Genomic DNA, 17,412 nt, shown 5'->3' on the forward strand with positions numbered 1-17,412 from the left:
CATGTGCTCTGACCAGGAGGAATCAAACCAGGACTCTCAGCCCACGGCATGATGCTCAATCCACTAAACCACACCGGCCGGGAATAGCTTACATTCTTACTGGGAGGACTTATTTAGGGCAAGTGTGAGGTAATAGGTAAGGAGAGATAATATTGCTTTCAGGCTTGAGGACTCATGGAGTGGGGCATACATTCACTTTTGAAATGACAAAGGCCAGTAGAGTTGAGGGCAAAGCGCATGAATTAATCAGCAACACGTTAGAGATGTGAAAGACTTTATTTCAGCACAGGAGATGGTAAGGAAGACTGTGGGAACAGAAGTATGCAACGAAATCTATTAAGTGCTTATCAAAATAAACAGAACTAACAAAATCCAAAAATAGAAAGAAATGAAGAATGGAGAGATTTAGATAGAGGGCCTTAAAATTGTGAATGAAATAGGTTTTAAAGTGTATTGATGGAACTGGGGATATGAGAAAGTGAAGTAGTTAAGTTACATATTAAAAAAAATATTATTATAGCAACATTTCCATATTTTGAATTAAAATAATAATAGTTGTGACTAACATTTATTGCTTACTACTCGAGAAGGCAATGAGAGGAAAAACTGAGAATCAATTATGAATCAGATTCCATGTTGTAAAAATGGCAGAACCATTGTTAATACTAAAAAAATTGGTTAAACTTTGGAATGGTAAGATCTATATGGAAATGCAAATATGTAATATTCTTTGTAATAAAAGACTATACATGGGGTTGTGGACAAATAGAATTAAAGGTGACAGGAATTTATAGATGACAAAATAGATTTTCAGAGCTGAAAAAACTGGCCAATCTTCCTTTGGAACTGCGTAATTCAGAAGAAATTAGGGAATAATTCACATAGACGTAGTATTTAACATCAAAGTTTATCAAACTGCAACTAATGTAACTATAGGATTCGTGCAACAAGTATTTATTGAGTACACATAATGTTATAGGTAATATGTGTACTGCTCTCGGCACTGGTGACATAGTGTGCATAACAAACTAAAATCCCTGCCCTCATGGAATTTACACTATAGGTAGGAGAGAAGAAAATAACATACAGACTAGACAGAAACAAGTGTTATGGAGATTAAACAGAGATGAAATGCTAACAGGTTGTAGAGAAGGCCTTGAAGAGAAGGTGACATTTAAGAACTGAAAGGGATGCAAGAATGAAGCATATAGACACTTGGGGGAAGGATCATTCCAGGCTGAGAGAGTAGGAAATGCAAAGGTTGTTAGGCAGAAGTGTGCCTGGCAAGGAGCATAGAGAGTCCAGCAAGGAGGCAAGGAGCCCAGGGTGAAATAGAATGAGAGGGAGGAGATGAGGTAAGGACAGAATATATAGGACTTTGCTGATCATGACACACACACAAAAAAACCCTCCTTACCCAGGAGTTCTTTTTTTGTTTTGTTTTTTACAGATGCAGTGTTCCATTGTGTAAATGTACCATAGGTTTTTTTTTTATCCTCACCTGAGGTCATTTTTTTTTTTCATTTATCTTCAGGTAGAGTGGGAGGGAGAGAAGGAGGAAGAGAGAGAGAGAGAAACATCGATGTGAGAGAGACACATCGCGTGGCCGCCACCCCCCCAACCCCAACCGGGGCTGGGGACATACTGCAACCAAGGTACATGCCCTTAGCGGGAACTGAACCCGGAACTCTCTAGTCTACGGGCCAACGCTCTATCCGCTGAGCCAAACCAGCCAGGGCATTACCCAGGAGTTCTTTAAGGGTTGATCAGGAATGGACTTCAGGACACTCATAAATGCTCAATTTACTGTTTATGTGCATATGAATAATTTTACTGTTTGTTTTAGAGCAGGAGTTGGGATAGAAGGCCTAAGAAAATTGTTCCTTCACTTTCACCAAAAGTTCTGTGGCCTCAAGAAGGTTAAAAACCACCTATTCTAATCTACCCATTGGTGGATGAGGCTTCCAAATACTCCATGACAGCTGCCATTATATTTTTTAGCCCATAGCCCATTTAATATATTCGAGTGTCTAAAATTTAAAGATGAACTAAGAGGATGTACAATGATGGTGAAAATATCCATTCTATAAAAATTACTAAGAGAAAACAAACATTTCTAATGGGTTTAAAAATTACTACAAAATAAATAAAATCTGGTATTATTAAAAGAAATGATCTTCTAAGATAACTAATTTTTAAGGAATCATCTTACAGCTAAGTAGGGTGTCACCTTAGGATTCCACAGCCAGGTAAATCCAAAAAGAGAGGTAAAAGGTTTACCACCACCTTTCTTGATTATAAAAATCTCTGCTATTTGGTCATTATACCAGTGAGATTCAAACAGTTAACCTGAAAGGCAATAACAGTAACCAAATTATTAACATTTATCTCAATCACATTATATTATATTGAATATGGTTCTAACCACCAACGTAGTTTAAGCTCTGTGTCAGTAGTCTCCATCACTCTCACCTTGGTACAGACCACCCGTACTATCACTTTCCAAAAGGCAGAAGAGTCAGACCCAGGTTGCACCTCGAAGAGAAGATGTTTCTCCTGGCCAGAAGCCACTTTAGCAGTTCTAAAGAGAGACAAACGCATTTGTTAACTTTATGAAAAGTCATATAAAATAATGGAGCCATGAAACCCGATTCAAGAAACCCTTTTAAAACAGAGAAAATCTTAAGAACACACACAAATAATAATAATGATTATATTAATTAGATTCTTAAAACACAGGAAAAGAGAAAGTTTTGATTAAATATACAACTTAATTTCCAAGGTTTTTAAAGTCAACAGCATAGTGGAATGATATTTATAAATCTTTTTGTCCTAACATCTTAATGGTCTTAGCTAATTTCACTCAGCCAAATTTTGACTATTGCCTCAGATGTATATAAAGTGTGGAAAAAAATTTGCTTTTGGTGAGTCCTTATTTAAGCAACAGTACTATCACTTTGAAAAAAATTTTTATAGATAATTTGGACTGGATCAAGCAAATGATTTTGAGACACTTTAAATATAGCTTTACTGTCCAGCTGGTGTGGCTCAGTGGACCGAGTGTCGCCTGTGCACCAAGAAGTCGCTGGTTGGATTCCAGGTCAGGGCACACGCCCAGCTGCAGACTTGATCCCTAGTAGGGGGCATGCAGGAGGCAGCTGATTGATATTTTTCTCTCATCAATGTTTCTATCCCCTTCTCCCTTCCTCTCTCTAAAATCAATAAAAACATATTAAAAATATATATAGATAGATCTATATCTATATATATCTCTTTACTGTCTTCCCTTAGCAGAGTAATTTTAACCTAGAGAGCTGCAGGATTCTAACATAAAAATATGCCTTTTAGAGGATAATTTAATATCGTGCCATCGATGCCAATTTAAATCAGTTCAAAGACATACTCAAATATTCTTGCTCCCTTCTATCATCACTCACATTTCTGTCTGAGCACCAGTAGGGATATCACACTCAGAACTAAGTGACTTACAGCTAAATACATTGAGGCCTTGGAAATTAAGCAACTAGTCTTAACTGTGCCAGTTCCCAGTTGTTTTCTAGCCATCAAGCCACACATCTTCCTGTATAGGTTTAACTTTAGTTCTCTGACAGCAATGCCCTTATGAAATGCCCAACTCTGACCATGAAAATTTGTTTTAAGAACCAAATCCAGACAGAAGTTCCTGTGCTAAATAAATAAGACGAAGATATTCTTTACTATCACCTCTGTATTACATTAAACTTGGCTTGTGGAATGCTTTCACAGGACATATTTTATTCAGTATCTTTAGGTGAAAAGGCAAAATTTTGTATAATAGACTAGGTTTACGTTAAGTTCCAAGACTCTAAAGCAATGGCAAATGTCACTGCTTACTCTCCATAAGAGTTGAAACACTAGACATAAAAATCATTTCACTCTTAGAATACTATTAAATTCTCAACCCAATTTTACTCCTTAAGATTATGGTCCCAGAAGTAAAGTCTCAAATACTACCATTTGGATGATCTAAAAAAAAAAAGAAAAATGCTAAAGTTTTAAAAACTGATGACTACATTTTTTTCTTTATTATTTGGAGAGAGAGGAAGGGAGAGGGAGAGACAGATGGAAACATCGATGAGAGAGAACATCAACTGGCTGCCTCCCACATGACCCCATTGGGGATTGGGCCCACAACCTGGGCATGTGTCCTGACCAGGAATCAAACTGGCAACCTCTTAGTGCATGGATCGACGCTCAACCACTGAGCCACGCCAGCCAGGCTACATTTTTATTATAAAAGACCAGACAATACACAGTAAAATGTAAAATCCCTCGCTGCCCCCTTTCCACCAACTCCCCAGAGACCCAGCATGTAGCCTTCTAGCTCATTTTCTATGTATTTACATGTATAACCATACAGGATCCATCCATGTATCTATACAGGTTTTTTTGTTTGTTTGTTTGTTTTTTTAAATAAACGAAATCCAGTGTTCTTAAAACAAACAACCTTCTAAGAGAACTTTAATTTTTAAGACTTTTTTATTCTTCGTGACTAGCTAATAATAGTAGACTCCAGTCATGTTCATAAAAAGACTATTTTCTTCTCTTTATCTAATGTGTTCCAGACAGCTACGCATGTTTCTTTTTTATTTTTTTTTAATTTTTATCCTCACCCGAGGACATTTTTCAATATTTTGTTCAGATAGAATGGTAGGGAGAGAGAGGAAGAGAGAGAGAGAGAGAGAAACATCGACGTGAAAGGGACACATCAAGTGGCCGCCACCCGCACGACCTGACCAGGGCCGGGGACAAACTGCAGCCAAAGTACATGCCCTTAGCGGGAACCGAACCCGGGTCTCTGTAAACCGCAGGCCAACCCTCTAACCGCTGAGCCAAACTGGCCAGGGCGCTACGTATGTTTCTTATTAACCAATATAGCTATCACAAAGCTAGGGAGCAGGTTCATGTATCTGACCCTAAACTATTAATAGGGACTGTAATATAAGTTTATATTTATACTAAGTGGGTCCAGACTGCCTAGTGATTTTGATTGGATTTGGGGGATTTAAAGAGAGATTCAAGTGGGATAGTTAAGGTGGGACAGTGAAAAAAATTTCAGACAGGGAGAGCTGGATCTACCATTAATACTTGAGGCCTCAGTTAAAATGTCTAACCCTCAGCAGAGTGCCTTGAACATACTATGGGCTCAGTGAATGTTAGCTAGACTGAACAGACTGAAGAGAGAATATTTAAGATCTTATTTCAAAGGCAATGCCATAATTACATCCCAAGGGAGATTTTATAATATATATATATATATATGAATGTAGGTACTGCTATAGAAAAAAAATGTCATCTTCTCATCTGTCATTAGGGGAGAAAACACACAAAGAAAATAATATTTTTAAAGCATAACAATCTGGGGCCATTCAGGGACAAAGAGCCCTGTGTATTTTAATAGCATCTATAATAGATCAGTATAAAAATTGATATAATAAAGAATAAATTCACAAACAAAAGACTAAATTCTATTAAATGTGCTCTTTAAGAATGCAGAGACCCTGGCCAGTGTGACTCAGTGGTTGAGTGTCAACCCATGCACCAAGAAAGAGGTCGCTGGTTTGATTCCCAGTCAAGGCCATGCCCAGGTTGTGGGTCTGATCCCTGGTGGGGGGCAGGCAGGAGGCGGTAAATCGATGTTCTCTCTCATCGATGTTTCTCCCTCTCTCTTTCTTTCTCTCTAACACTTATGGATGATAGGAAATTTCTCCTATTGACCTGAAACCTGCCTCATTTACACTTAATTGGCCATTCTGTTTTTTCTAACTATATAAAATAAATCTTACTTCCTCTTCCACATGAAACCTCTTCAAATATTTGAACAAACCAGTCATGTTTTCAATAAATAAATAAATGCACAGAAATTTGCATTCTATTTAAAACATTAATCTATTCAAAAGTTAAGTACAGATTTAAAGATGTTAACTGATTACAAAATATTAATAACTGAAGTATCTTATTCTTCTGTGATGATAAATGAATTACTAATATATATATGTATTTCTCTGGCAAAATAATGGCTCTGTGAACAAACATGGAAGATTTGTTTATTTATTAACCAGATGAACCGGATGATGTACAGAAACCTGAGTACCCTGTGAGTATCCTAGAAGCCTTTCTCTAGAGTGGCTAATTAGCAGTCTTGTTTTCTACCCCTTTAGTGCTTTAAAACAAAAATGAATTTATATGCCTGTGTTTAAAATTTAATTTCATGTTCCTTCGACCTCTTTTGTTCCTATTACATATTTTAAAATCGTCATAGAGAAAGTCTTATAGTAGATACTCAATAAATATTTGCTAACTGTTGCTGCTGAAAACATTGAATCTTACCAATCAATACCTCTGATTACCTCTCAGACAGGCATGACTTGTGGGGCATACATAAGTGGGGAAAGCAAAATGAAAAAGAGCAAGCCTTACACATCATTAAGTTCAGCTACTCTCCCAAGAAATTCTTCGTAAGTTAAGGAGCCACTTTCTCGAACCAATGTGACATGTTTTGCTACTTTTTCTGGTAACTTGTTAAGAACCAGTTGTGTCTGATCCGAAATTTGTTGTCCCATGATGAAATGATGTCTTTTGAAATCCCGAGAGAGTATTGCTTCACATAGTTTCTGTTAAATATATATAAAAGTTACTACATATATAATATAAAAACAGCAATATATCCACCCCTTCAAGAAAATAAAAGAAAAAGTAGGAATACATTTAAGTAAGAGTTCAGTAGACTTACACGACCTAAGGTAGAATTTATTTACCATATTAAAAAAAAACAAAACAAAAAACTCTTGCTAACAGATTTCTTTAAAAAAATAAATATATAAATGAACAAACTATATATATATATTTTATCCTCACCCGAGGACACCCTTCCATATTTTGTTCAGATAAAGTGGGAGGGAGGGAGGGAGGGAGGGAGAGAGAGAGAGAGAGAGAGAGAGAGAGAAACACTGACTTGAAAGGAACACATCTAGTGGTTGCCACCTGCACGACCCAACCAGGGCCAGGGACAAACTGCAACCGAGGCTTGCAGGAACCGAACCTGGGTCTCTCTGGACTGCAGGCCAACGCTCTAACTGCTGAGGCAAACCGGCCAGGGCCAAACTATATTTTTAAAGTAAAGACTTACTGCCCGGCCAGAGTGGCTCAGTAGATTAAGCATTGTCCCGTGGACTGAGAGGTCCCAGTTCGATTCCTGGTCAGGGCACATGCCGGGTTAGAGGCGGCAGCTGATCGATGTTTCTCTCTCACATCAATGTTTCTATCTCTTTCTCCCTTCCTCTCTCTCTAAAAAAATCAAAAAAACATATTTAAAAGAAATTAAATTCAACAAGTACCATGTGCTTGGCATTGTGCTGCATTCTGGGGATATAATAGTGAGTGAAAGAAACATGGTTCTTGATACCGTGGAGCATCTGATACAGTGAAGAAGAGAAAATCATATCAATAAATATATAATTACAAAATGAAAGCGCTAAGCCAAACAAGAATAGGGTGCTACAAAAACCTATAAAAGGGGGACTTGACTTAGTCTTGTGTCAGGGAAGAAGTCCTTGAGCAAACAACATTTGATCTGAGATCAGTTAGCCAGAGAAGAGGGTTAAAAGCATGGTGAGGGGCTGACATTGCAGGCAGAGGTCACAGAAAGTGCCTAACATAGGAAGGAGCATGTTGACTTTAAGGCAATAAAAAGGGCCAGAATTACTAAAGCAGAGAAGGAAAAGGAGACTGGCACCAAGAAATGAGCTGTTTACCATTTTTATTGATGACCCAAAGACAAGACTGCATGCCTGCCTAATCTGTGGATGACTAAAACTGGAATAGAGAAATGGCCACTGAATACCAGAATCAAGACTGAAAGAGATATTTTCTGAAATGAAATAAATTATATCAAATATGACTCAAGGTTAAGTCTGAACATGTTTTGAAAAGCCAACTGCAGAGAAATGCACAGGGAAGCTGTGTTAAAAGTAGTTAAAAATAAAAGATCTGAGGATTTCAGTCAAAATAAGCCAACAGTTAACAGAGACAAGAAAGATGTTAAACATCCTAAACGCTTGCTAGAAGCAGATGTCTTGTGCAAGAGCCTAGTCCCACTGTACCCTGTAATGGTCAGAGTATACTGAAGTTTGTGATCAGCTCTTAGCAGTCACACCTTTAAAGGGTACCTAATCATATGAACATATTTGGGAGAGTATACAAGATGTTCTAGATCTAGAAAACAGAGCAATTTATTTTTGCTAATCATAGTTCAGTAAGAACATGGAGCAACATGCTAAGTTTGCTCAACTATTTGAAGAGGTTTCACGTGGAAGAGGAAGTAAGATTTATTTTATATAGTTAGAGAAAACAGAATTGCCAATTAAGTGTAAATGAGGCAGATTTCAGGTCAATAGAAGAAATTTCTTATCATCCATAACTGTCATACATAAGTGTTAAGGACTATCTTGTAATTAATGTATGTGAGTTTGCTTTCATTGAGAGTGTGGAGGTGTTTAAAGAAAGATTAGAAGTTCACCTAATGAATGTCTTAGAGAAGATTTTTTCTTGGGTGAGAAGTGGAGTAAGTGATCTCTACTCTAATATTTTACTCTTGAAGTGAAACTAAAATCCCTCTAGTTTTCCTATAGCAATCCAATCAAAATGCAATAAAAGATTTTAATCAACCAGACTGAAAACTTTAGTCTTACACTACTTAACAAAGAAAAAAAAATCAAACTTTTGAAATATACAGTCTTAGCAATGCAAAAACATGCAATGATAATTTAAGCAATGTGCCCTTCAAACAGATATTTAAAGAGAAGCTTTAGTTACTTATTTACTGAATTAGAAAATGATCTTGTTTTGTTTCTGCACTGTTTGATCTGGTGACTTAACTCTGAATGACAAAGTTTATAATTTGAGACAACATATTAATTTGTTATTCTGTAATTGCATTTGGTATCTGGAAAACCTGATCACTACTAACTCCTCCAATTAAAAGGGAACACTATCTAGAGACTACTAAAAGGGCCTGGAACAGTGGTTCTCACCCTGGTTTAGTGGAGAGTGCCTGGAATTTACGGTTCATTTTGAATACTATAAAATAATGATAAATATTAATGTCTATCACTACTATTAAAATACGACTCTGTGATCTATATGCAATACAAAACCACACCCAAGGGTGCATGTTCATAAAAACAATCTGTTTAGGTCACTCTCTAGTAACCTGACACAAGTTTTTCAGTGTTCCTCTTTGGTGACTGCACATTCCTGTCACAGCACATATGCTAGGTCACTTGACCGTGCCCCTCTGTGAGCTTCTTGAGGATAACAGCTATGTTCTCTCTTCTGGCAGATGCATAAGCATACAATAAATGTTTACAAATGTATACAGTAAATATTGTTGACAGCTTTTGTTTTTTATTATTCACTCAGTATTCTTTTGACTCTTGTTAACCTATTTAGTCATCTACTAGTATTAGAGAGAAGCTGAAGTTAAAAAAATACATGGAAGAAAAAATATAAAATTGTAAAGATGTACCATTCATTTAATATACATGTTGAATATTCATTATTTGATATTAGCAAAATACTTTCTTCTAGATCATGCAACTGTAGTTTGCATAGGAACATAATTTGCAAACCAGTGGCATAGAATTCTGCAAAAAACAAATCTCTGGTCAAGAACTGGCAGCTCTCATACTATTGTGCCACCTATAATTTAATCCTTTCTAGCAGAATAATGTGCTTTCAAAAAAAATCTGAAGGATTTAAAAAATAAAGAACTGTTATTTTGAAATATCAGAATATCAAGGATTCCAAAAATGCTAAATTCTCTAGTGGGTGGTAACATACACTTGATCACTTCTTTTTCTAACAAATGAATTGTTGTAGTTTAAATATTCTTTATAAAGACATAAAATCACATCATGAGCAACTGGCAAAACTCAACCAACCAATCAATCCCCAAACCCAAATCCAACCAAAAAACCTCCATGAAAATTTAAACCATATCCATTCATAGAAGAATTGAAGCAAAGTTGAAAAGCCTGAAAGCGCAACAAGATGACTAGTTCACAAGGAATGCAGTACTGAGAAAACCTCTCTGAAACCTGCTCTCCATGAAATTTTTTATCAGCTGCTTTACTTACAAAAAGACAAAAACGAATAGAAATAATCAATTATTTTCATCATGAAGTCAGTAATAAAAAAATCAGTGATAAAACTAAGTTCTAAAAACTAGGTCCCTAAGGATACACTTTTATTACTCATTGCTTACTCAAACTCTGTATCCGTAAGCTGTTCTGCAAGATAAAAAATTAACAGCAGTCACAACAGATACATAGCGAAACAAATTAGACTAGCCCGAGTCACTATAGAGCCTGGAATGTTTGTCCTGGTCTAAAAGATCTTAACCAGAAGGAAATGTTTATAGAAAGAAAAACTACTAAAGCATGGAGAGTACTTGGAGATTAAGAATACAGATTTCTGACAGCACCAGTGTGTTTACTAAATACATTACATATGTATTTGGGAAAATACACTATACCAAACTTGTAAAAATCCTCTCTGGACCTTCCCTGCTTTTTGGGGAGAAGGGTAAGGTAAGTGTGTTAGGTGTTTGGATGTGAACTAAGAAAGACCATGCTACACACATCAAGTATAAAATTCACTTACACAAAATGTCAAAGAACATATTTTGGAAGTCTACAATTATATTCTAGAGGCAATTATTTAGAAATGGCAGCCAGGCAGAATCAAAGGAAAGAAAGGAGAGAAATCCAAATGATTTCTGAGTGACGAATTCAGAAAGCATCACTTCTTTTGAGAGGTGACTTCAATATAGCAGTGAGTAATTTGGGATAGCTGGTGCGAGACGCCCCAGATGAAATTTGAATGGATGGGAGTCAATTTACAGCAATAAGAATGGGCGGAGGCGAGTAGAAAACAATAACTTTATGCAGAAAAACCTCAACTAAAAACCACAGGCAACTTCATAAATATGCCAAAGGAAAGAAGTGACTTATTTGGCACCGTGGAACAGAGCAAGTCAGAATACGAGCGTACACTGAAATTAAAATAAAGGGACTGGAGATGAATTTGAATAATAATAGTAAGTCCACATCTTGCAACACGACACAAATAACAAGTATCAGCCAGGAGACTTTTTGTCTCAGCCGGGTCTCAAGTAGTAGGTTCAACAAGGAGCAGCCCTAAACGCTTGGAAGTGGAAGCCAGCTAAGCTAAGTAGATTGACGTGGCCATTTCTGAATGGTCGTCACAAGGCAGAGGGTTTCTAATCCGGGGTGCCCGGGGCGGCGGGGGCGCACGGGTTTTTAACAGCACGGGTGTGTTTACTAAACACACACCGGCCACCCTCCTCGGCTCCTCCTCCAGCGCACTTGAACTTGGAGGTTTGAACCAACAGCCACGTCCGCTAGCCGAAGGACCGCGCAGGCGGCAATATTCAAAAGCGGCTCCGGGATCGAGAAGGAAAAACTCTTCCGTTTCCCCAGATCCACTCCCCAAACGGGACAAGCCACCTCTCCGCCCCAGGCCACTGCAAACCGCCAGGCTGGGGACCGGGCGTCCGCCGCAGGGCCTCCCAAGCCAGCTCGGCGCCCTAAGCCGGGGCCTAGAAGGGCGGCTCCCCACTAAGCCCGGCTCGGCAGCCGAGGCCTGGCCGCTGTCCTACTCCCAGCCCGAGGGTCGTGGAGCAGGTAGGAAGGGAAACGACGAAAGGACAGCGCTGCGGAGCTCACCCCAGGTTCAGGGCATCGCGCCTCCGGCGGTACCGGTGCCGCCCCAGCCCGTGCGTCACTCACACCCACAGGCAGCGGCGGCGGCGGCGGCGGCTCGGCGCGCGACCCGGTCGCACCTCAGTGACGCAAAAGCTCTGCCCACAGCGCGTTGCCTGGAGACAGTGCCCAGCCTGCCCCGAGCGCTGCCCTGGCTCACGTGCTCGGCTTCTCCCGGAAGCCGGGAGAAGGAAGGTGGCAGCGGAGGCCTCGCTTGGCGGGCTCCTCGACCTAGGGGCTCCATGCCACGGCCTGGTCGACTGCTGCCTCTCCTGGCGCTGTCTCCCAGGGGCAGTTGAGAGCCCCCTGCTGACAAAGGCCACTCTGAGAGCCCTGATTTGGTCAAGGGCTGGATTCCAAGTCACCACTTATTAGGCCTCCAATCTCCCACGGGTCAGAGTTGCACAAAGATCATCTCGTTTCTCACCACGAGATGGGGTCGATTATGCTCGCCTAGCTAGGTTAAGAAGCGTAAAAGAACATTTGGACAGTAACTGTCAGAGTTCGAAATGTACGCCCTAATAAATGGCAGCTATTATTATGAACAGGTGTTGGTGATATTACAGCTTTTCAGAACATACATAGTCAGTAATTGTCGTCTGTTAAGTGTCTGTTGTGTGCCAAATACTACGGTATTAACTCTTTATAGGCATTGCACTTGTTTAAGTCGTTTGCTCAAAGTCACACAGCCAGCAGCAAGGTTTTAACCCAGGAATGGCTGACGCTATTGCCTCTATGCTTAGCAGCTAAATTGAACTTCTTGTACTTGTTAATGTTTCCACACCTGTACTTCCCAATCAGTTGTGGATTTACTCTGTGAAGAACTAATCCTGCCCTCTAATAATAAATGGCTCATATTTATGGACGATTTGCAATGTGCCAAGCCCTATGCTAAGACTTTAAAGGTATTAATTCATTTAATCCTCACAGCAATCTTATGAAGTGTCTATTATTAATATCTTCATTTTACAGATGAAGAAACAGGCTTAGGAAAGTCAATGAGGTTTTCCAAGGTCAGCCAACCATTCAGGAGCAGAACCAGATTCAAATCCAAACTGATTGAACCCTAAGCCTGTACTTTTAACTCTTGTTCTAAAATACCTCAAGAAGAGAAGACTTCATGAAGGCCAGGGCCAGGTCCATGTCTGTCTGTGCAATACATTTTTATACCTCATTTAGAACTTATTGAGGACTGTCTTTCTGACAGCACAGATCCTGGCATGCAGTAGTTGTTCAATATTTGAACACTTGATGAATATTTGAATGCTGGAAAAACCAAGATCCAGTATTCCATCACATGTGAAAGCAGTTACATTTTGAAGAGATATTTGCACACCCATGCTCATTGCAGCATTATTTATAATAGTCAAGAGGTGAAAGCAATCTAAATGTCCCATCAGTAGATGAATGGGAAAAGAAAAAGTCCTTTGCCCATTTTGTCATTTGAGTTTTATTGTTGTCGTTGTCATTCGGTTATAGGAGTTGTTTATATATTTTCGAAGCTAGCAGTGAAAAATTGGACATTGAAATTTTAAAAATACCATTCAGGCCCTGGCCGGTTTGGCTCAGTGGTTAGAGCATCGGCCTGCGGTCCCGAGAGACCCGGGTTCGGTTCCTGCTAAGGGCATGTACCTCGGTTGCAGTTTGTCCCCGGCCCTGGTTGGTCGTGCGGGTGGCAGCCACTCGATGTGTCCCTTTCACATCGATGTTTCTCTCTCTCTTCCTCTCTCCCCTCCCACTCTACCTGAACAAAAAATGGAAAAATGTCCTCAGGTGAGGATAAAAAAATAAAATAAAATAAATAAAAATACCATTCAGTAACAAAAACAATAAAATACTTAGGGATAAATTTGACCAAAGATATTAAAGACATAAAAACAAAATTACAAAACACTGTGAAAGAAATTAATGATCTAAATACAGAGATATATTGTGTTCATGAGGCAGAAGTTTCGGTATTTTTAAGACGTGTCTTCTCTCTGACTTGATCTATAGCTTTAAAGGAAAGTCCAATAAAAATCATAGCAGATTCTTTTTGTGGAAATTACTAAGCTAATTTTAAATTTATATGGAAATTCAAAGGACCTACAGTAGCCAGAATATAAATAAATAAATAAAAGCAAAGTTGAGGGACTTATACTATCTGATTTTAAGGCACTTCCTCAAAGTACATAAGTGGATGACAAAATAAGCACATGAAAAGATGCTCAACATCAGTATTCATTAGGGGAATGCAAATTAGAAGTACAATCAGCCCAGCCGATGTGGCTCAGTGGTTGAGTGTCAACCCATGCATCGAGAGGTCGAGGTTCGATTCCTGGTCAGGGCACAAGCCCAGGTTGTGGGCCAAATCCCCAGTGTGGGACATGCAGGAGGCGGCCAATCAATGTTCTCTCTCATCAATGTTTCTATCTCTCCCTCTCCCTTCCTCTCTCCCTAGAATCAATAAAGAAAAAAAAATTTTTTAAAGAAGTGCAATGAGAATGGCTGAAATTAAAAAGACTGTACAAAGTGTTGGCAAGGGTGTGGAACAAATGGAATCGTCATATACAGCATGTTGGGAATGTAAAATGATGCAACTATTTTGGAAAACAGATTGGCCATTTTTTAAAAAGCTAAATGTACACTTACCATATGATCCAGCATTCCACTCCTAGGAATTTACCCACAAAGGCTGTACCTGAATACTCATAGTATCATTATTTGTAATAGGCCCAAATTGGAAACAACCAAAATGTCCATCAACAGGTGAATGGAAAAAAAAATGGTGGTATATTCACACAATGGAATATTACTCAGAAATAAGGAGGAATGAATGATTGATACACTCAATAACATGGATGAATCTCAAAATAATTATCTGAGTGAAAGAAGCCAGCCTCCTTACCCCAAATACATATTATGTGATTCCCCTGATATAAAATTCTAGAAAATCCAAACTGTAGTGACAAAAAAAGCAGATCAGTGGTTGTTTGGAGATAGGGGGTGGGGTGAAAAAAGAGATAGGTAGGAGGGTGGTATCACAAAGGGACAGGAGGAAACTTTTTAGTGTGATGGATATGTTCATTTTCTTGATTATAGTGATGGTTTCACAGGTGTGTACATATGTCAAAACTTCTCATATTGTACACTTTTATCGTGCGGTTTATTGAATGTCAATTATACCTCAATAAAGTTGAGGAAGAAGACATATCTACTTAAATTTTATGAGTGGATAAAAAAGCTGTGGTACATGTACACAATGGAATACTATGCAGCTGTAAGAAAGAAAGATCTCTTATCCTTTGAGATGGCATGAAAGGACCTGGAGAGTATTATGCTAAGTGAAACAAGCCAAACAGAGAAAAACAAATATCACATGATCTCACTTATTTGTGGAATATAATGAACTAAACAAACTGCTGAACAAAATTAACCCAGAGACATAGAGGTGGAGGGAGCACAGACTGACAAGCCTCAGAGGATGGTGGGTTTGTTGGGGGAAGAGATAAACCACAGAACTTGCATGCATGTATGTATGATCAATGATCATAGACAACAAAGCTGGGGATGGGGCGGGGAGGAAGGGGGAGAGTGTGTCAATGGGGGAAAAATGAGGAACTGTAACAAAAACAAATTAATAAATAAAAAATTAAAAATATATACGTAAGGATTAAAAAAAAAAGACATATCTACTTAACTTTTAATAGACTTTCTGTTTCAGCCTAATCTGACCTTGGAGTCAGGAAAATCACTCTACAGATTGCCTTCAATTTTATGAAAAGGAGCCATTATTCCATGTTATACCTCGTGGAAAGTGTAATGAAGAATGGACTATAGGAGAGACTATAAAACTATTTAAATAAGCATTAAATTAGTATATTTTTTTGATATCCCTAGGTAGTTACTCTCATCTCTACAGCTTTTTTCTTAAGTTTGCACAAGCATAATTAATTAAAATGAAAAACAATAAGACAGTAATAAGAATTATCTTAAAAACTAGAGAAGAGATTAAAAATTACCTCTGGAATTCCTATTATGAAGTTATTTTGTAGCAGGATAGCGAAACCTTTATTTTTTCCTGCATATTAAGAAAAGTGTAAGAAAAAATGTTTGTAGGATACCATAAATATAAATAGTAAACGCTATGGAAGAAGAAACCTCCAAGTTAATTGTTTTGTAAGAAGGATCCTTTTGTAATGAATCTTTTCATTTGTAATTTGTATTCAGAATTTCATAGTTTATGTAGGTATTTTCCAGTTAAAATGCAGAGGCATCAATAAAATTGTAGTAAACACAGTCCTGGAGTGAAGACCAGGAAAAATTGAGAAACTTTTGAAATGTTATTTTTCTAGGAAAGTATGGCCAATGCCTCCTGCTTTTTGTAAGGTCACTGAACATCTGTGGCAGGACTGTGGGAATATACGAGGATATGGATATGGATTGTAAACATTTTTCACTTCCTGTTGTAAAAACCATGAAGTTGAAAGAACTGTCTGATATATCATCTAGTCCAACACTCTTCTTTTATAGGTGATGAAGTTGAGATCCAAAGATGGGAAGTGATTTACCTAAGGACTACAGAGCAAGTCAACTAAACTGGGTTAGAATCCAGATTTCCTGGCCACAGGTCTCGTACTTTTCCTCACAGTATGTTACTACATTTAGTTACATCAGTGTAGAGTACGGAGGAACAGCGGGTCACTTACAGTTAAGATTAAGGCTTCATCATCTTCCAGGATTCTCCTTTCTGGTTGCTTCTCCTTGAGCTCTGTCCTCTGCCTTCTGCTTTTTACACATTTGGAGAGCTATGCACTCATAGCTGCAATTATCACCTGTATTTAGATGATTCCCACATCAACACTGCCAATTATTTTTCACTGGTGTTCCAATCCTGTACTTCCATATGTACATAGGATATCTCCCATTGGAATGACTGTGCCCCAGTAATGACACCTGAATTCAACAATTTTCATATTAAAGTGACTTCAGTATTCCTTCTAGTCTCCTAGGCTAAATCATATGAAGAGATTTCTTTCTGTCTCTTCAAGCATTCTGTCATGATGTCCTATACTTTCTTAGAATTTGTCATTTAATTTTTGTATTTCTTTTTTTTACATTTCTTAGTGTGTGCTAGGCACTGTTAAGCATCCTATACTTATTATATCATGTAAACCTCACCACGGTCCTCAAAGATAGGTGTTGAAGATAGATACCATGCCCTAGCCGGCTTGGCTCAGTGGTTAGAGCGTTGGCCCTAGGACCGAAAGGTTTCGGATTTGATTCCTGGTTAAGGGCATGTACCTGGGTTGCAAATTCAATCCCGGCCCTTGTTGGGGTCATGCCGGAGGTAACCAATCCATGTCTCTCTCTTATATTGATGTTTCTCTCTCTCTCTCCCTCCCTCCCTTCCTTCCACTCTATCTAAAAATCAATAGAAAAATATCCTTGGATGAGGATTAACAAAAAAATATATTAAAAAATATATATATATTTAAAAAAAGAAGAAAGATAGATATTAATGTCATCTCAATTTTACAGAAGATAAAGCAGTTCTAGAGAGGTGAAATAACTTTCTGTATTTCACATAGTTAAAAAACAACAGAGGAGG

General features: G+C 38.3%; 1 protein-coding gene across 4 annotated transcripts in view; it reads right to left on the reverse strand.

Moving 5' to 3' along the window:
* RNF141 (ring finger protein 141) overlaps positions 1-11,878 on the reverse strand; it is a 29,613-nt gene extending 17,735 nt beyond the window's left edge. For 3 of the 4 annotated variants that reach the window (XM_036257764.1, XM_036257762.1, XM_036257765.1), the window contains exons 1-3: positions 7,377-7,451; positions 6,460-6,653; positions 2,473-2,581 (exon numbers count right to left, since the gene is read on the reverse strand). In XM_036257764.1, coding sequence (XP_036113657.1) covers positions 2,473-2,581; positions 6,460-6,653; positions 7,377-7,400 — 327 coding nt within the window. In that variant the 5' untranslated portion in view covers positions 7,401-7,451. Of the gene's footprint in view, positions 1-2,472; positions 2,582-6,459; positions 6,654-7,376; positions 7,452-11,786 lie in introns of those variants that run through there. The other variant, XM_036257766.1, reaches the window with a different exon arrangement.
* Positions 11,879-17,412: the final 5,534 nt, after the last annotated feature.

This window comes from Molossus molossus, unplaced genomic scaffold, assembly GCF_014108415.1.
Source record: "Molossus molossus isolate mMolMol1 unplaced genomic scaffold, mMolMol1.p scaffold_m16_p_13, whole genome shotgun sequence".
Lineage (NCBI taxonomy): Eukaryota > Metazoa > Chordata > Mammalia > Chiroptera > Molossidae > Molossus > Molossus molossus.